The following is a 21144-nucleotide window of genomic DNA, read 5'->3' as shown; positions in this document are numbered from 1 at the left end:
CCTCTCAGCCCAGCGCTGCAGCTTATCTATGTCCCTCTGTAACTTGTAACATCCTTCCGCACTGTCCACAACTCCACCGACTTTAGTGTCATCTGCAAATTTACTCACCCATCCTTCTACGCCCTCCTCCAGGTCATTTATAAAAATGACAAACAGCAGTGGCCCCAAAACAGACCCTTGTGGTACACCACTAGTAACTGGACTCCAGTCTGAACATTTCCCATCAACCACCACCCTTTGTCTTCTTCCAGCTAGCCAATTTCTGATCCAAACTGCTAAATCACCCTGAATCCCATGCCTCCATATTTTCTGCAGTAGCCTACCGTGGGGAACCTTATCAAACGCTTTACTGAAATCCATATACACCACATCAACTGCTTTAACCTCATCCACCTGTTTGGTCACCTTCTCAAAGAACTCAATAAGGTTTGTGAGGCACGACCTACCCTTCACAAAACCGTGTTGACTATCTCTAATCAAATTATTCCTTTCCAGATGATTATACATCCTGTCTCTTCTAAACCTTTCCAAGACTTTGCCCACAATAGAAGTAAGGCTCACTGGTCTATAGTTACCGGGGTTGTCTCTAATCCCCTTCTTGAACTAGGGGACAACACTTGCTATCCTCCAGTCTTCTGGCACTATTCCTGTAGACAAAGATGACTTAAAGATCAAAGCCAAAGGCCCAGCAATCTCCTCCCTAGCTTCCCAGAGAATCCTTGGATAAATCCCGTCCGGCCCAGGGGACTTATCTATTTTCACACTTTCCAGAATTGCCAACACCTCCTACTTATGAACCTCAAGCCCTTCTAGTCTAGTAGCCTGAATCTCAGTATTCTCCTCAACAACATTGTCTTTTTCCTGTGTGAATACTGACAAAAAATATTCATTTCGTACCTCTTCTATCTCCTCGGACTCCACGCACAACTTCCCACTACTGTCCTTGACTGGCCCTACTCTTACCCGAGTCATTCTTTTATTTTTGACATATCTATAGAAAGCTTTAGGGTTATCCTTGATCCTACCTGCCAAAGACTTCTCATGTCCCCTCCTGGCTCTTCTTAGCTCTCTCTTTAGGTCCTTCCTAGCTAACTTGTAACTCTCAAAAGCCCTAACTGAACCTTCATGTCTCATCTTTACATACGCCTCCTTCTTCCTCTTGACAAGTGTTTCGACTGCTTTAGTAAACCACGGTTCCCTTGCTCGACCACTTCCTCCCTGCCTGACAGGTACATACTTATCAAGGACACGCAGTAGCTGTTCCTTGAACAAGCTCCACATTTCCATTGTGCCCATCCCCTGCAGTTTTCCTCTCCATCCGATGCATCCTAAGTCTTGCCTCATCGCATCATAATTGCCTTTCTCCCAGATATAACTCTTGCCCTGCGGTATATACCTATCCCTTTCCATTACTAAAGTAAACGTAATCGAATTGTGGTCACTATCACCAAAGTACTCACCTACCTCCAAATCTAACACCTGTCCTGGTTCATTACCCAGTATCAAATCCAATATGGCCTCGCCTCTCGTTGGCCTATCTACATACTGTGTCAGGAAACCCTCCTGCACTCGTTGGACAAAAACAGACCCATCTAAAGTACTCGAACTATAGCGTTTCCAGTCAATATTTGGAGAGTTAAAGTCCCCCAAAACAACTACCCTGTTGCTTTCGCTCCTATCCAGAATCATCTTTGCAATCCTTTCCTCTACATGTCTGGAACTTTTCAGAGGCCAATAGAAAACCCCTAACAGGGTGACCTCTCCTTTCCTGTTTCTAACCTCAGCCCATACTACCTCAGTAGACGAGTCCTCATCAAACGTCCTTTCTGCCACCGTAATACTGTCCTTGACTAACAATGCCACCCCTCCCCATCTTTTACCACCTTCCCTGAACTTACTGAAATATCTAAACCCCGGCACCTGCAACAACCATTCACGGATCGTTCCTTTAGTCTGAGATGGTGTCCTCTGCTTCTAGTTTTTCCTACAAGTGGAAACATCCTCTCCACGTCCACTCTATCCAGGCCTCGCAGTATCCTGTAAGTTTTAATAATATTCCCTCTCATCCTTCTAAACTCGAACGAGTACAGACCCAGAGTCCTCAACCGTTCCTCATACGACAAGCTCTACATTCCAGGGATCATTCTTGTGAACCTCCTCTGGACCCTTTCCAAGGCCAGCACATCCTTCCTTAGATACGGGGCCCAAAACTGCTCACAATACTCCAAATGGGGTCTGACCAGAGCCTTATACAGCCTCAGACGTACATCCCTGGTCTTGTATTCTAGCCCTCTCGACATGAATGCTAACATTGCATTTGCCTTTCTAACTGCCGACTGAACCTGCACGTTAACCTTAAGAGAATCGTGAACAAGGACTCCCAAGTCTCTTTGTGCTCCTGCTTTCCGAAGCATTTCCCCATTTAGAAAATAGTCTATGCCTAAATTCCTCCTTCCAAAGTGCAGAACCTCACACTTTTCCATATTGTATTTCATTTGCCACTTTGTTGCCCGCTCTCCTAGCCTGTCCAAGTCCTTCTGCAGCCCCCTTGCTTCCTCAATACTACCTGTCACTCTACAGATCATTGTATCATCTGCAAACTTAGCAACACTGCCTTCAGTTCCTTCTTCCAGATCATTAATGTATATTGTGAAAAGTTGTGGTCCCAGCACAGACCCCTGAGGAACACCACTAGTCACCGGCTGCCATCCTGAAAAAGACCCCTTTATCCCCACACTATGCCCTCTGCCAGTCAGCCAATCCTCTATCCATGCCAGGATCTTACCCTGAACACCATGGGCTCTTAACTTATTTAACAGTCTCCTATGCGGCACCTTGTCAAAGGCCTTCTGGAAATCTAAATACATCACGTCCACTGGTTCTCCTTTGTCTAACTTCCTTGTTACCTCCTCAAAGAACTCTATAACAGATTTGTCAGACACGACCTGCCTTTGACGAAGCCGTGCTGACTCAGTCCTATTTTACCATGCACTTCCAAGTACTCCGCGATCTCATCTTTAATAACAGACTCTAAAAGCTTACCAATCACCGAAGTCAGGCTAACCGGCCTATAATTTCCCGTCTTCTGCCTCCCTCCCTTCTTAAACAGGGGTGTTACATGAGCCACTTTCCAGTCCTCTGGGACCCTTCCTGCCTCCAGTGATTCCTGAAAGATCATCACTAATGCCTCCACAATTTCCTCAGCTATCTCTTTTAGGACCCTGGGGTGTAGTCCATCCGGTCCAGGTGACGTATCCACCTTCAGACCTTTCAGTTTCCCCAGAACCTTCTCCTTAGTAATGGTCACTGCACTCACCTCTGCCCCCTGGTTCTCCTGGAGCTCTGGCATCCCACTGGTGTCTTCCTCCGTGAAGACCGATGCAAAGTAACTATTCATTTCCTCTGCGATTTATTTGTTTCCTATTATTACTTCTCCAGCTACATTATCCAGTGGTCCAATGTCTATTTTTGCCTCTCTCTTACCTTTTATAAGTTGGAAAAAAATTAAATGGTCACTCTCTTGTGCTGTAATCATTCTAATGTGCAGCTAGGACGAGCAGGAGCGCTGACCCAAACATAAAACTCATCGTCAGGAAATAACTGGCCTCAAAAATGTTTAACATCTTGACTGAGCAGCAGGTCGAAGAAAAGCAAGCATTCGGATCATTGAAATACCAGTGGGATGTCGTTTGGCACTAGTGCTTCTATAGTAGGAGAGGACGAGGGGCAGAATGGCCTTGCTGCCATTGTGAAATGTAGAATCACAAATAGAAGATTGAGAGGCGGCTGAATGTAATCCACACACGGACTGGACCGGGTAGCAATAGAGACCTCAGTGAACTCAGCACAAAGAAGGTTTTAATCACTTGTGTCTCTCCGACAGGAATATAGGGTGTGGAAAAATCCAGTGTAAAGGTGGAAACACCACTCCACTCCAAGGAGGGAATCTGAATATTTTGACCACCACACTGACTGTTGCGGGTGTGAAGTACGTTTGCCGAGGAACAGTTTCAACTTTACCTGATTCCAACAGTCCAGACCTAGTTCAACAAGGAACCAAGTGTGGAGATAACAAGGTAACCAAACCCCAGTCAATATCAAGCAATATTAACACTGGAGGAATTGACACTGTTCCACTCTCCCCAGTCATTCTGTCCCAGCGTTCATGCCGCCCATCTCCGTTCCCAGTCCATGGTTAAAGACATCCATCCTCCTCTACACTGCTCGCAATGCCCTCGTTTCTCCGCATTCTCCTCCTGTTCCATCACCTTCATTGTTGTGACTTCCTGACGAGCCACTTCCCTTGGTGCAGAGACAGAACGACAATGACATCGCCCACATCCAACCTCAACAGTAAATCCAATGATGTTCCTCAAACCTCTGCTTACCTTTAATTAGGCAGCACCTGTTACATAGGAGATAGGAGCTGAAGGAGGCCCTTTGGCTCTTCGAGCCTGCTCCGCCAGTCATCACCATCATGGCTAATTGTTGGCGACATTCACAATTTCTCTTAACCGGACGATAAAGTTGAAGTTGAATTATCAAAAACGATTTTTGATCAGATGGTTGGAAAAGAACAAGAACAGGTGGAGGATGAGGCGGATATTTTTAAGATGTGGAGATGCCGGCGTTGGACTGGGGTGAGCACAGTACGAAGTCTTACAACACCAGGTTAAAGTCCAACAGGTTTGTTTCGATGTCACTAGCTTTCGGAGCGCTGCTCCTTCCTCAGGTGAATGAAGAGGTATGTTCCAGAAACATATATATAGACAAAATCAAAGATGCCAGACAATACTTTGAATGCGAGTCTTTGCAGGTAATTAAGTCTTTACAGGTCCAGACGGAGCAACTGGAGAGAGGGGTAACCCCAAGTTAAAGAGGTGTGAATTGTCTCAAGCCAGGACAGTTGGTAGGATTTCGCAAGCCCAAGCCAGATGGTGGGGGGTGAATGTAATGCGACATGAATCCAAGGTCCCGGTTGAGGCCGTACTCATGTGTGCGGAGCTTGGCTGTAAGTTTCTGCTCGCGATTCAGATATTTGTAGTTCAGCAAAATTAGCGGAGTTACATCATAGAAATAGAGAAATAAAAAGCATATATCAGAAAGCATATATGGAAGAGGAATCTGAGAGTATACCAGAGTGTTATTACCTTAAAAATGATGTCTTAATGAGAAAATGGAGACCTTTACATATGCAGGCGGATGAAAAGTGGGCGGAAGTTCATCAAGTGGTTTGCCGGTAGGATATGGAAAGATGTTGCGAGTTGCACATGAGGTACCAGTGGGAGGTCATTTGGCAGTAAGGATAACTCAAGCTAAAATAAAAAAACAGTTTTATTGGCATGGACTACATAAACATGTAGTTAAAATTTGTTGATCATGTCACACATGTCAAGTGATAGGGGAACCTCAAGCAGTGATAAAACCAGCGCCCTTAATACCCATTCCGGCATTTGAGGAAGGGTCTTAATTGATTGTGTAGGACGGCATCCTAAAACACAAAGTGGGAATCAATATCTTTTGACTATAATGGATGTGTCTACTAGGTTTCCAGAGGCCATTCCAGTATATAATATTACAGCTAAAAGGATTGTGGAGGAATTACTTAAATTCTTTACCAGATATGGACTACCTACAGAAATACAATCGGATCAAGGATCAAATTTTACCTCAAAGTTATTCAAAGACGTTATGGATAGCTTTGGAGTAAAACAATTTAAATCAACTGCGTCCCATCCAGAATCGCAGGAAGTGATAGAACGGTGGCATCAGATGTTAAAGATAATGTTGAGGGCGTATTGTCACGATAATCCAGAGGATTGGGATAAAGGAATTCCATTTGTACTGTTTGCAATTAGGGATGCACCGAATGAGTCAATCAAATTCAGTCCTTTAGAACTAATATTTGGTCATGAGGTAAGAGGACTACTGAAAATGATTAAGGAGAAATTGGTGAGTGAGTAGTCTGAAATAACATTATTGGATTACGTGTCAAATGTTAGCGAACGATTAAACAGAGCAGGTGAATTGGCTAGCAACATTTCAAAGTTGCACAAAATGTGATGAACAGGTAGCGGACAAGAAAGTAAAAATTCGTAGTTTTGCCAGTGGGTATAAAGTTTTAGTGTTGTTACCAGTGGTAGGTGAGCCTTTAAAAGCTAGGTTTTGTGGACCGTATCAGATTGAAAGGAAATTAAGTGAGGTGAATTATGTGGTAAAAACACCAGATAGAAGGAAGACTCACCGAGTGTGTCATGTGAATATGCTTAAAAGGTACTTTGAAAGGGAAGGAGGGAAAAAGGAGGTTTTAATGATTCTAACTCAAAGTGACGAACCAAATCCAGATGACTGTGAATTTGACATACCTCAAATTAAATTGGAAAACGAGGATGTTCTTAAAAATTTGAATCAATTCGAGTTACCTTCCAGAGGAAAATCAAACTGATCTGAAAGAGATATCACATGGGCAAGTTTGTAGAGATAAATTGGTAAGTACTAAAATGGCTATACATGATGTAGATGTGGGAAATGCTGTTCCAATCAAACAACATCCATATAGACTGAATCGTTGAAAAGTGGCACAGGTTAACAGAGAGATTGAGAGTATGCTGAAGAATGGCATAATTGAAGTGGGTTGCAGCCAATGGAGCTCACCCATAGTGATGGTACCGAAACTAGACGATACCCAATGGTTGTGTGTGGACTATAGAAAGGTTAATGCAGTTACAAAAATGGACTCTTATCCTATCCCACATGTGGAGGATTGCATTGAGAAGGTGGGACAATCAGCATTTATCTCCAAACTGGATTTACTTAAAGGTTACTGGCAGGTACCTTTATCCAAAAGGGCGAAGGAGAGTTCAGCTTTTGTGACTCCAGGTGGTATATACCAATTCAAAATTATGTCATTTGGCATGAAAAACGCCCCAGCCACATTTCAACGGTGAACAAAGTTGATTCAGGATTACCCAATTGTGCGGTATACATCGACGATCTGGTGATTTTTAGTCAGACATGGAAAGAACATTTGAAGCATCTGATGGAGTTATTCGATCGACTTCAGGAGGCGGGTTTGGTGATAAACCTAGCCAAAAGTGAGTTTGGAAAGGCCCAAGTCTCGTTCCTTGGCCATACAATTGGACGTGGACAAATGGTCCCATGGTATGTGAAAACAAAGGTTATTGAGGAGTTTCTAATCCCCTCAACTTAAGGGAAATAATGCGATTTCTTGGCACAAGTGTTTTTTTACTGTAAATTTGTGCCGAATGTTAGCAGTGTGGTCGCTCCACTGACGGACTTGCTGAAGAAGCGTAGCACATTTCAGTGGACAGCGGAGTGTCAACAGGCACGTGACGGCCTGAAGGCTGTGATAACCACTGCTCCTGGGTTAGTCATCCCCGATTATACCAAACCATTCAAAGTGGTTCAACAAAGAACAAAGAACAAAGAAATGTACAGCACAGGAACAGGCCCTTCGGCCCTCCAAGCCCGTGCCGACCATGCTGCCCGACTAAACTACAATCTTCTACACTTCCTGGGTCCGTATCCCTCTATTCCCATCCTATTCATGTATTTGTCAAGATGCCCCTTAAATGTCCCTATCGTCCCTGCTTCCACCACTTCCTCTGGTAGCGAGTTCCAGGCACCCACTACCCTCTGTGTAAAAAACTTGCCTCGTACATCTACTCTAAACCTTGCCCCTCTCACCTTAAACCTATGCCCCCGAGTAATTGACCCCTCTACCCTGGGGAAAAGCCTCTGACTATCCACTCTGTTTATGCCCCTCATAATTTTGTAGACCTCTATCAGGTCTCCCCTCAACCTCCTTCATTCCAGTGAGAACAAACCGAGTTTATTCAACCGCTCCTCATAGCTAATGCCCTCCATACCAGGCAACATTCTGGTAAATCTCTTCTGCACCCTCTCTAAAGCCTCCACATCCTTCTGGTAGTGTGGCGACCAGAATTGAACACTATACTCCAAGTGTGGCCTAACTAAGGTTCTATACAGCTGCAACATGACTTGCCAATTCTTATACTCAATGCCCCGGCCAATGAAGGCCAGCATGCCGTATGCCTTCTTGACTACCTTCTCCACCTGTGTTGCCCCTTTCAATGACCTGTGGACCTGTACTCCTAGATCTCTCTGACTTTCAATACTCTTGAGGGTTCTACCATTCATTGTATATTCCCTACCTGCATTAGACCTTCCAAAATGCATTACCTCACATTTGTCCGGATTAAACTCCATCTGCCATCTCTCCGCCCAAGTCTCCAAACAATCTAAATCCTGCTGCATCCTCTGACAGTCCTCATCGCTATCCGCAATTCCACCAACCTTTGTGTCGTCTGCAAACTTACTAATCAGACCAGTTACATTTTCCTCCAAATCATTTATATATACTACAAAGAGCAAAGGTCCCAGCACTGATCCCTGTGGAACACCACTGGTCACAGCCCTCCAATTAGAAAAGCATCCTTCCATTGCTGCTCTCTGCCTTCTATGACCTAGCCAGTTCTGAATCCACCTTGCCAGCTCACCCCTGATCCCGTGTGACTTCACCTTTTGTACTAGTCTACCATGAGGGAACTTGTCAAAGGCCTTACTGAAGTCCATATAGACAACATCCACTGCCCTACCTGCATCAATCATCTTAGTGACCTCCTCGAAAAACTCTATCAAGTTAGTGAGACACAACCTCCCCTTCACAAAACCATGCTGCCTCTCACTAATACGTCCGTTTGCTTCCAAATGGGAGTAGATCCTGTCTCGAAGAATTCTCTCCAGTAATTTCCCTACCACTGAAGTAAGGCTCACCGGCCTGTCGTTCCCTGGATTATCCTTGCTACCCTTCTTAAACAGAGGAACAACATTGGCTATTCTCCAGTCCTCCGGGACATCCCCTGAAGACAGTGTGGATCCAAAGATTTCTGTCAAGGCCTCAGCAATTTCCTCTCCAGCCTCCTTCAGTATTCTGGGGTAGATCCCATCAGGCCCTGGGGACTTATCTACCTTAATATTTTTTAAGACACCCAACACCTCGTCTTTTTGGATCTCAATGTGACCCAGGCTATCTACACACCCTTCTCCAGACTCAACATCTACCAATTTCTTCTCTTTGGTGAATACTGATGCAAGTATTCATTTAGTACCTTGCCCATTTCCTCTGGCTCCACACATAGATTCCCTTGCCTATCCTTCAGTGGGCCAACCCTTTCCCTGGCTACCCTCTTGCTTTTTATGTACGTGTAAAAAGCCTTGGGATTTTCCTTAACCCTATTTGCCAATGACTTTTCGTGACCCCTTCTAGCCCTCCTGACTCCTTGCTTAAGTTCCTTCCTACTTTCCTTATATTCCACGCAGGCTTCGTCTGTTCCCAGCCTTTTAGCCCTGACAAATGCCTCCTTTTTCTTTTTGACGAGGCCTACAATATCTCTCGTTATCCAAGGTTCCCGAAAATTGCCGTATTTATCCTTCTTCCTCACAGGAACATGCCGGTCCTGAATTCCTTTCAACTGACACTTGAAAGCCTCCCACATGTCAGATGTTGATTTGCCCTCAAACATCCGCCCCAATCTATGTTCTTCAGTTCCCGCCTAATATTGTTATAATTAGCCTTCCCCCAATTTAGCACATTCATCCTAGGACCACTCTTATCCTTGTCCACCAGTACTTTAAGACTTACTGAATTGTGGTCACTGTTACCGAAATGCTCCCCTACTGAAACATCAACCACCTGGCCGGGCTCATTCCCCAATACCAGGTCCAGTACCGCCCCTTCCCTATTGGACTGTCTACATATTGTTTTAAGAAGCCCTCCTGGATGCTCCTTACAAACTCCGCCCCGTCTAAGCCCCTGGCACTAAGTGAGTCCCAGTCAATATTGGGGAAGTTGAAGTCTCCCATCACCACAACCCTGTTGTTTTTACTCTTTTCCAAAATCTGTCTACCTATCTGCTCCTCTATCTCCCGCTGGCTGTTGGGAGGCAGGTAGTAAACCCCCAACATTGTGACTGCACCCTTCTTATTCCTGATCTCTACCCATATAGCCTCACTGCCCTCTGAGGTGTCCTCCTGCAGTACAGCTGTGATATTCTCCTGAACAAGTAGCGCAACTCCGCCTCCCCTTTTACATCCCCCTCTATCCTGCCTGAAACATCTAAATCCTGGAACGTTTAGCTGCCAATCCTGCCCTTCCCTCAACCAGGTCTCTGTAATGGCAACAACATCATAGTTCCAAGTACTAATCCAAGCTCTAAGTTCATCTGCCTTACCCGTAATACTTCTTGCATTAAAACATATGCACTTCAGGCCACCAGACCCGCTGTGTTCAGCAACTTCTCCCTGTCTGCTCTGCCTCAGAGCCCCACTGTCCCTATTCCCTAGTTCTCCCTCAATGCTCTCACCTTCTGACCTATTGCTCCCGTGTACACCCCCCTGTCATACTAGTTTAAACCCTCCCGTGTGACACTAGCAAACCTCGCGGCCAGGATATTTATGCCTCTCCGGTTTAGATGCAACCCGTCCTTCTTATATAGGTCACACCTTCCCCGGAAGAGCTCCCAGTGGTCCAGATAACGGAAACCCTCCCTCCTACACCAGCTGTTTAGCCACGTGTTTAGCTGCTCTATCTTCCTATTTCTAGCCTCACTGGCACGTGGCACAAGGAGTAATCTCGCGATTACAACCCTAGAGGTCCTGTCTTTTAACTTTCTGCCTAGCTCCCTGAACTCCTGCTGCAGGACCTCATGCCCCTTCCTGCCTATGTCGTTAGTACCAATATGTACAACGACCTCTGCCTGTTTGCCCTCCCCCTTCAGGATGCCCTCTACCCGTTCGGAGACATCCCGGACCCTGGCACCAGGGAGGCAACTTACCATCCTGGAGTCTCTTTCACATCCACAGAAGCGCCTATCTGTGCCCCTGACTATAGAGTCCCCTATTACTATTGCTCTTCTGCGCTTTGACCCTCCCTTCTGAACATCAGAGCCAGCCGTGGTGCCACTACTCTGGCTGCTGCTGTTTTCCCCTGATAGGCTATCCCCCCCGACAGTATCCAAAGGGGTATACCTGTTCGAGAGGGGGACAGCCACAGGGGATTCCTGTACTGACTGCCTGCCCTTTCAAGTGGTCACCCATTTCTCTGCCTGCACCTTGGGTGTGACCACATTTATATAACTGTGATCTATGATGCTTTCCGCCACCTGCATGCTCCTAAGTGCATCCAATTGCTGCTCCAACCGAACCATGCGGTCTGTGAGGAGCTCCAGTTGGGTGCACTTTCTGCAGATGAAGCCATCCGGGACGCTGGAAGCCTCCCGGACCTGCCGCATCTCACAGTCAGAGCACTGCACCCCTCTAACTGGCATTACGTCAATTAATTAAAATTTAAATTTAAAAAAAAAAAAAAAATGTTTTTATATATTTTTCAAAAAATTTCAAAGTTACTGTTAACTATCTGTTTCCTAGCACTAGATTTCTAATAGAAATGCGAAAGCTAAATATAGTACTCTCCGATCTCTGGCTTAGATACCCCTCTAAATTATAATTAAGTAATTATGTTTAATTAGTTACCAATGCTTAATTGTTTTAATTTAGTGTAGATTCCCAACCAGCCACTCAGGTCACAGCTTTTCTGTGATGTCACTTCAGTTTCCCCCGACACACACAATTTGAAAAAGGTCTAAAAGTAAAAATGAGTAAAAATCACTTACTTACCTTCTGAGTGTCTTTGATGTTCTCAGGTTCTCTCCCTGACAGAGACTGCTCTTCCTCCTCCGAACCTTGACCTGCACAATGCTAATAATATAATATAATAATAATATAAAATGGCACTTACCTCACACCAATGGGTCTTATTATTAGGTTAGAGGAGGAGGGCGGGTGGGAGACACTACACGTGTAGTGTCTCGGGTTTCCTCTCCACCAGAATTTATTGGTTGGGGGAGGGGGGGTCTTCCCAGAAGTCCGCGGGTCGAAAAAAATAAAACAGAAAAGAAGTGTTTTTTTAAAAGGATAAACTTACCTCCCAGAAATCACTTGCACACCGCTCCCGCAGAAATCGACTGGCCTGCTCCTGTGAAGGTAAGTGTTTTTGAAGGATACACTTACCTCCCTGAAATCACTTGCGCACCGCTCCCGCTGAAATCGACTGGCCTGCTCATGTGAAGGCAAGTGTTTTTGAAGGATACACTTACCTCCCTGAAATCACTTGCGCACCGCTCCCGCTGAAATCGACTGGCCTGCTCCTGTGAAGGCAAGTGTTTTTAAAGGATACACTTACCTCCCTGAAATCACTTGCGCACCGCTCCCGCTGAAATCGACTGGCCTGTTCCTGTGAAGGTAAGAGTTTTTAAAGGATACACTTACCTCCCAGAAATCACTTGCGCACCGCTCCTGCTGAAATCGACTGGCCTGCTCCTGTGAAGACAAGTGTTTTTAAAGGATACACTTACCTCCCTGAAATTACTTGCGCACCGCTCCCGCTGAAATCGACTGGCCTGCTCCTGTGAAGGTAAGAGTTTTTAAAGGATACACTTACCTCCCTGAAATCACTTGCGCGCCGCTCCCGCTGAAATCGACTGGCCTGTTCCTGTGAAGGTAAGTGTTTTTAAAGGATACACTTACCTCCCTGAAATCACTTGCGCACCGCTCCCGCTGAAATCGACTGGCCTGCTCCTGTGAAGGTAAGAGTTTTTAAAGGATACACTTACCTCCCTGAAATCACTTGCGCACCGCTCCCGCTGAAATCGACTGGCCTGCTCCTGTGAAGGTAAGAGTTTTTAAAGGATACACTTACCTCCCAGAAATCACTTGCGCACCGCTCCCGCTGAAATCGACTGGCCTGCTCCTGTGAAGGTAAGTGTATTTAAAGGATACACTTACCTCCCTGAAATCACTTGCGCACCGCTCCCGCTGAAATCGACTGGCCTGCTCCTGTGAAGGTAAGTGTATTTAAAGGATACACTTACCTCCCTGAAATCACTTGCGCACCGCTCCCGCTGAAATTGACTGGCCTGCTCCTGTGAAGGCAAGTGTTTTTAAAGGATAAACTTACCCCCCTGAAATCACTTGCGCACCGCTCCCGCTGAAATCGAGTGATGTGGGCGAAGGTGATGCTGAAGGAATAGAGCAGCCTATTGGATATTTTTCCAAGAAATTGAATGATAGGGGAAGTATTCAACAATTGAAAAGGAGACTTTGAGCTTGGTGTTGGCTTTGCAACATTTTCATATTTATGTGACCAGCAATTCGTCTGAAACAATTATATATACTGATCATAATCCATTGACATTTTTGGAGTACGAAGTCTTACAACACCAGGTTAAGTCCAACAGGTTTGTTTCGATGTCACTAGCTTTCAGAGCACTGCTCCTTCCTCAGGTGAATGAAGAGGTCTGTTCCAGAAACACATATATGGACAGATTCAAAGATGCCAAACAATGCTTGGAATGCGACCATTAGCAGGTGATTAAATCTTTACAGATCCAGAGAACCTGGATATTTGGAGTGATTCAGGATTCAAAATGCCAGACTATTTCGATGGAGTTTATTATTATAGCCATTTCATTTAAGAATTATACATGTGGCAGGACAAGGAAACGTGATAGCCGATGCTTTGTCACGTATGTGATGAAGAGAAGTAGGTTCGATGGTGGAAGAAGAAGAAATAAAATGGGCTGCATTATTCTCAATCTTTGCCTGTTTTGCTTTCGTCTAAAAAATGTACATTTATTGTCAATTGTTCTGATTGGAAAAGTGAAAAGGTGAAAAATGAAACCATCTTTGAAGGTGATGGTTTATTTTTTTTTCTTGGGGGGAGGTGTCATGGGAGTGACCCTTTAAGAAATTATTTGTCTTATCACAGGGTTTCAGTGATGTCATTGTGTGGGTGGAGCTGGGCTGTGGCTCAGAGGTTTACATTCGTTTTGGTTTGGGCTTGTTTTGGTGGATCTGAGTTTTTTCCTTTCGTTTTCGCATTTGGCTGCTGGATTCAGACAGACGAGTATCTTGGAGCGTCTCTCGCCCTTCAGTTTAAAAGCTGTTTCCAGACTGCTTGATAACTCGAAAAGAAATAATTGCTTTCTGGAAGGAATTCAAACCTGCTGTTTTGAAAAGAAAACAAGAGTGTATACCAGGTCTGAGTGCTGGGGGCTGGGCCACTCCTTTGAAAAGGGGGTTTCTGGTTTATGGGACTTGTTATTGAATTGGAACAGTTTAAGGGGGGCATTTATTTAGGGTTATATGTAGAGTACTGTAGCTGTGTGGGGTATTTCTGTTGGTAGTTGATAGAAATGCTGACTGTGTGTGTTTATAAAAATGTTAACTAAATTCGCAGAATAAAGTTTGTCTTTGATTAAAAGTGCTGAAGGCCTCTGTTGAATAACAGCTGAAAGGCAGTCCCGTGTGCTCATCGTAACCAAAATCAATAAACAGTTGTAGGTCAGGTGAACTCCATGATATACTTTGGAGGTTTCTAAACACTGGCTCATAACAATAGTCAAGAAGGGGGGCACGGTAGCACAGTGGTTAGCACAATTGCTTCACAGCTCCAGGGTCCCAGGTTCGATTCAGGCTTGGGTCACTGTCTGTGCGGAGTCTGCACATCCTCCCCGTGTGTGCGTGGGTTTCCTCCGTGTGCTCCGGTTTCCTCCCACAGTCCAAAGATGTGCAGGTTAGGTGGATTGGCCATGATAAATTGCCCTTAGTGCCCAAAATTGCCCTTAGTGTTGGGTGGGCTTACTGGGTTATGGGGATAGTGTGGAGGTGTTGACCTTGGGTAGGGTGCTCTTTCCAAGAGCTGGTGCAGACTCGATGGGCCGAATGGCCTCCTTCTGCACTGTAAATTCTATCATATCTATCAATCCCCTGTCATAAATCCTTCCCCTTTCCCCCCGCCTCTTGCAAAAAACCTGTTACATTTCCCATTTTCTCCATTTCTGATGTTAATCCTTTTCCTCTCTTTCCAGCTGAGACTTCCCGGCACGTTAACGCTGTTTTGGAATCAGTGAATCTGACTATCCAATTCCCAGAATTCCCTGACTATTCCCAGCGTCGGCATCGACAACTGGTCCATCAAATGTTTCCAGTCCAACTCCCCAAACCCTGACTGATTCTCAGAGTCTGGAGTCGAACGTTTTGATGCATTACTGAAACCCAATGACAGCAACACAGTGATGACAATGATGTATTTTTTGTCCCACAGGCCTGTGTTGATACCAAGTGTCAGGATGTGGCCGTGTTTAATGTACAAAACTGTGACCAGGCCTGCAATAACAAAGGGGTATGAAATGAATCTCTACTATCAGACTGATGGGGTAATGATATTCAAATGCTGAATCTTTATCAACTATTCGTTTGCCCTTAAAACCTTTTCAGTTCTGGGCACTGCACATTTGAAAAGATGTATAGCGTGGTGGGGATCTTTATTGAAATGTTGTCAGGAGCTATAAATGCTTCAGTTCTGTGAGATTTTATTTTCAGTGAGAGCAAGTTGAGATTTTTACTCCTGCGGGGAATTAAGGGATGTGTGGAGTGAGTTGATATAGCTCTTGGGGCTAAAGGGATCCAGGGGTATGGGGGAGTCAGGGTATTGAACTTGATGATCAACCCTGATCATAATGAATGGCGGAGCAGGCTCGAGGGGCCGAATGGCCTCCTCCTGTTCCTTTTGTTCTTATATTAAGGGCAGGTTTAATAGAGGCGGTTAAAATTATGTTGGAGCTTTGATAGAGTAACTGAGGGAAAACAGTTTGCAGTAAAAAATGGATGGGGCAGCAAAGGACACGGAGTTGAGGTAAGTACAGACAGAGAAACAGACAGAGAAATGGTTCACACTGGGGGTGGCTGAGATTTGGAATGCACCTCCTTAAAGTGCAGTGGAAACAGATTCATTACAACGTCCATTTGTACATCACCTTTAATGTACAAAACCTCCCAATAGTCCCGAACAGGAGTGTCATCGAGTGGTAGGTTTAACATGGCACAGAGAGGGTTCTTTGTTCCATTAGGTGCATTTTGGTTCTGAAGGGGAATCCACCCAATGCCATTTTCACATTCTATCCTGTACCTCAAGCTCCTATCAAGATTCCATTTGCAACCATCGATCATCACCGCTTCTACCAGCCTCCTCGGCAGCGAGTTCCAGATCATTATCAGTTGGCCACTGTGTATAAATGTTCTGACTCATAATCCCCCTGCATCTCTTGTCCAACACCTTGGGCGTCATTCTCCGACCCCCCAGCGGGTCGGAGAATGGCCGTTGGCCGCCGTGAATCCCGCCCCCGCCGGTTGCCGAAGTCTCCGGCACCGGATATTTGGCGGGGGCGGGAATCGGGCCGCGCCGGTTGGCGGGCCCCCCCGCTGGGTTCTCCGGCCCAGATGGGCCGAAGTCCCGCCGATAAATTGCCTGTCCCGCCGGCGTGGATTAAACCACCTACCTTACCGGCGGGACAAGGCGGCGTGGGCGGGCTCCGGGGTCCTGGGGGGGGGGCGCGGGGCGATCTGACCGCGGGGGTGCCCCTACGGTGGCCTGGCCCGCGATCGGGGCCCACCGATCCGCGGGCGGGCCTGTGCCGTAGGGGCACTCTTTCCCTTCCACCTCCGCCACGGTCTCCACCATGGCGGAGGCGGAACAGACTCCCTCCACTGCGCATGCGCGGGAAACAGTCAGCGGCCGCTAACGCTCCCGCGCATGCGCCGCCCGGGGATGTCATTTCCGCGCCAGCTGGCGGGGCAACAAAGGCATTCCGCACCTTAGGGGCGGCGCGATGCCCGTCTGATTGGCGCCGTTTTGGGCGCCAGTCGGTGGACATCGCGCCGTTTCGGGAGAATTTCGCCCCTTAAATCGAAATCTGACTTTGTGGACCACCTTCTGTGGGAACTGCTTTCCATTCTCATGCCTGGATCCGTCATTCAAGAATCCCGACAGAGCAGAAGGAGGCCATTCGGCCCATCAAACCTGCACCAACACTCTGAAAGAGCACCCCCACCTAGGCCCATGCCTTCACTCTATCCCCATAACCCTGTAACACCACCTGACCTGCACATCTTTGGACTGTGGGAGGAAACCGGAGCACCCGGAGGAAGCCCACCCAGACAGTTACCCGAGGCTGGAATTGAACCCGGGTCCCTGGCATTGTGAGGCAGCAGTGCTAACCACTGTGCACCGTGCCATAATCTTCTGCACCTCTATCCAGATCTCTCCTCAATATCCTATGCTTCAAGGAGAACAGACGCAACTTCTCCAACTGAACCTTGTAGCTAGGTCCTCACTACCTTAGGGAGGCAGTTGCGTAGTGGTATTGTCACAGGACTGGTAATGCAGAGACCCAGGATACTGCTCTGGGGACCCAGGGTCGAATCCCATCATGACAGATGACGAAATTCGAATTCAACAAAAATCTGGAATTGAAAGTCTAGCGATGACCATGAAACCATTGTCGATTGTCGTAAACACCCGTCTGGTTCACTGATGTCCTTTAGGGAGGGAAATCTGCCATTCTTACCCGGTCTGGCCTACACGTGACTCCAGACCCACAGCAATGTGGTGACTCTTAACTGCCCCTTTAAGGACATTTAGGGATGGACAATAAATGCTGGCTCAGCTGCCAATGCCCACATTCCATGAAAAAATAAATAAATACATTAAAAAAAATAAGTCCCCTCATCCCTCGAACCGTTCTGGTAACTTTCCTCTGCACCTTCTCAAGGACATTCAGATCCTTCCTGTGTTGTGGTGACTGGCACCATACTTGTGGGAGGACAATCACCAGATTGAAGACATGGAGCGGGTCCAGCGGAGATTCACACGGATGATCCCAGGAATGGTAGGCCTAACATACGATGAACGTCTGAGGATCCTGGGATTATATTCATTGGAGTTTAGGAGGTTGAGGGGGGATCTAACAGAAACTTACAAGATAATGAATGGCTTATATAGGGTGGACGTAGGGAAGTTGTTTCCATTAGCAGGGGAGACTAGGACCCGGGGGCACAGCCTTAGAATAAAAGGGAGTCACTTTAGAACAGAGATGAGGAGAAATTTCTTCAGTCAGAGAGTGGTGGGTCTGTGGAATTCATTGCCACAGAGGGCGGTGGAGGCCGGGACGTTGAGTGTCTTTAAGACAGAAGTTGATAAATTCTTGATTTCTTGAGGAATTAATGGCTAGGGAGAGAGAGCGGGTAAATGGAGTTGAAATCAGCCATGATTGAATGGTGGAGTGAACTCGATGGGCCGAATAGCCTTACTTCCGCTCCTATGTCTTATGGTCTTATATCACAGTCTAATCATCTTCAGCTACTTCACCAATGATCTTCTCTTCTCTCCGGTATAAGAATGAATGTGGGCCTGTCCGGTGACTATTCACAGCTGCGACCAGCATGCTGGTTATTTCCAGAACTTTCTGTTGTGTTTCAGCATCATTTCCCTGTTTGTTGCTCTCCACACCTCGACTGATGAAGCTGAAGATTTCATGTCATTTGCTGGCTATTGTCACAAGGTGGATCTACATAAACCCAAAGGTTCTTCCACCGCTGAACTCTCTTTGGAGTAGTGTTACTGGCCCCATTGACGCAGGAATGGAGGTGGGGGTGGGGGGGGGGGGGGGGTAACTGGCAGGTATTTCAATCAGTCTCGCCAATGTTGTCCCACCGCCAACCACTACTACCAGATCCCTGGCTGACAGATTGGCAAACAGCAGACAAATAAACACACTGACCATTCAAACTCCCTCGTACTTTTCTACTTTTTACTTATTTTATTCATCCTGTTAGGGGATCAAAGGTCATCGGGAATAGATGGGAATGTAGAACTTGAAACACAAACAGATCGCCCATGATCTTATCGAGTGCTGGAGCAGGCGCGAGGGCTGATGGCTTCCTCTCCATTTCATATTGCTCATGTCTTTGCTTCGTTTGGCCCCTTGTTCCGCACTGTAACCAATCACTGTTGGTCCATGTACCACTTGTCGATGTACTCTGTCGATTATTCTTTTGTCTCCTATGTACGTGCTGTGTACGTTCCCTCGGCCACAGAAACATACACTGGACTTCCGTACATGAAAATGAAATAATAATCGCTTATTGTCACAAGTAGGCTTCAATGAAGTTACTGTGAAAAGCCCCTAGTCGCTACATTCCGGCCCCTGTTCGGGGAGGCTGGTACGGGAATTGAACCGTGCTGCTGGCCTGCCTTGGTCTGCTTTAAAAGCCAGCGATTTAGCCCTGTGCTAAACCAGCCCCTGTACATGTGACAAAGAATCAAATCAAATGAATCAATATGTTGACGGCATTTTTTAAAATTCTTTCATGCTGGACCAGCATTTCTTGCCCCATCCCAGAAAGCATTTTAGACCCAATCACATTGCTGTGGGTCTGGAGTCACCTGTCAAAGAACAAACAAAGAACAAAGAAATGTACAGCACAGGAACAGGCCCTTCGGCCCTCCAAGCCCGTGCCGACCATACTGCCCGACTAAACTACAATCTTCTACACTTCCTGGGTCCGTATCCTTCTATTCCCATCCTATTCATATATTTGTCAAGATGCCCCTTAAATGTCCCTATCGTCCCTGCCTCCACTACCTCCTCCGGTAGTGAGTTCCAGGCACCCACTACCCTCTGCGTAAAAAACTTGCCTCGTACATCTACTCTAAACTTTGCCCCTCTCACCTTAAACCTATGCCCCCTAGTAATTGACCCCTCTACCCTGGGGAAAAGCCTCCGACTATCCACTCTGTCTATGCCCCTCATAATTTTGTATACCTCTATCAGGTCGCCCCTCAACCTCCTTCGTTCCAGTGAGAACAAACCGAGTTTATTCAATCGCTCCTCATAGCTTATGCCCTCCATACCAGGCAACATTCTGGTAAATCTCTTCTGCACCCTCTCTAAAGCCTCCACATCCTTCTGGTAGTGTGGCGACCAGAATTGAACACTATACTCCAAGTGTGGCCTAACTAAGGTTCTATACAGCTGCAACATGACTTGCCAATTCTTATACTCAATGCCCCGGCCAATGAAGGCAAGCATGCCGTATGCCTTCTTGACTACCTTCTCCACCTGTGTAGCCCCTTTCAGTGATCTGTGGACCTGTACTCCTAGATCTCTTTGACTTTCAATACTCTTGAGGGTTCTACCATTCACTGTATATTCCCTACCTGCATTAGCCCTTCCAAAATGCATTACCTCACATTTGTCCAGGTTAAACTCCATCTGCCATCTCTCCGCCCAAGTCTCCAGACAATCTAAATCCTGCTGTATCCTCAGACAGTCCTCATCGCTATCCGCAATTCCACCAACCTTTGTGTCGTCTGCAAACTTACTAATCAGACCAGTTACATTTTCCTCCAAATCATTTATATATACTACAAAGAGCAAAGGTCCCAGCACTGATCCCTGTGGAACACCACTGGTCACAGCCCTCCAATTAGAAAAGCATCCCTCCATTGCTACCCTCTGCCTTCTATGGCCTAGCCAGTTCTGTATCCACCTTGCCAGTTCACCCCTGATCCCGTGTGACTTCACCTTTTGTACTAGTCTACCATGAGGGACCTTGTCAAAGGCCTTACTGAAGTCCATATAGACAACATCTACTGCCCTACCTGCATCAATCATCTTAGTGACCTCCTCGAAAAACTCTATCAAGTTAGTGAGACACGACCTCCCCTTCACAAAACCGTGCTGCCTCTCACTAATACGTCCATTTGCTTCCAAATGGGAGTAGATCCTGTCTCGAAGAATTCTCTCCAGTAATTTCCCTACCACTGAAGTAAGGCTCACCGGCCTGTAGTTCCCGGGATTATCCCTGCCACCCTTCTTAAACAGAGGAACAACATTGGCTATTCTCCAGTCCTCCGGGACATCCCCTGAAGACAGCGAGGATCCAAAGATTTCTGTCAAGGCCTCAGCAATTTCCTCTCCAGCCTCCTTCAGTATTCTGGGGTAGATCCCATCCGGCCCTGGGGACTTATCTACCTTAATATTTTTTAAGACACCCAACACCTCGTCTTTTTGGATCACAATGTGACCCAGGCTATCTACACCCCCTTCTCCAGACTCAACATCTACCAATTCCTTCTCTTTGGTGAATACTGATGCAAAGTATTCATTTAGTACCTCGCCCATTTCCTCTGGCTCCACACAT

General features: G+C 46.4%; 1 protein-coding gene across 5 annotated transcripts in view; it reads left to right on the top strand.

The window, feature by feature from the left end:
• LOC140409368 (disintegrin and metalloproteinase domain-containing protein 12-like) overlaps positions 1-21144 on the top strand; it is a 653965-nt gene that overhangs the window by 540594 nt on the left and 92227 nt on the right. For 4 of the 5 annotated variants that reach the window (XM_072497813.1, XM_072497810.1, XM_072497811.1 and 1 more), the window contains exons 16-17: positions 3884-4076; positions 15206-15283. In XM_072497813.1, coding sequence (XP_072353914.1) covers positions 3884-4076; positions 15206-15283 — 271 coding nt within the window. The remainder of the gene's footprint in view (positions 1-3883; positions 4077-15205; positions 15284-21144) is intronic. The other variant, XM_072497812.1, reaches the window with a different exon arrangement.

The sequence above is a fragment of the Scyliorhinus torazame genome, chromosome 3 (genome assembly GCF_047496885.1).
Source record: "Scyliorhinus torazame isolate Kashiwa2021f chromosome 3, sScyTor2.1, whole genome shotgun sequence".
In the NCBI taxonomy this organism is placed as follows: Eukaryota; Metazoa; Chordata; class Chondrichthyes; order Carcharhiniformes; family Scyliorhinidae; genus Scyliorhinus; species Scyliorhinus torazame.
The sequence above is the reverse complement of the archived record's forward strand: the minus strand, read 5'-3'. Positions and strand labels throughout refer to the sequence as shown.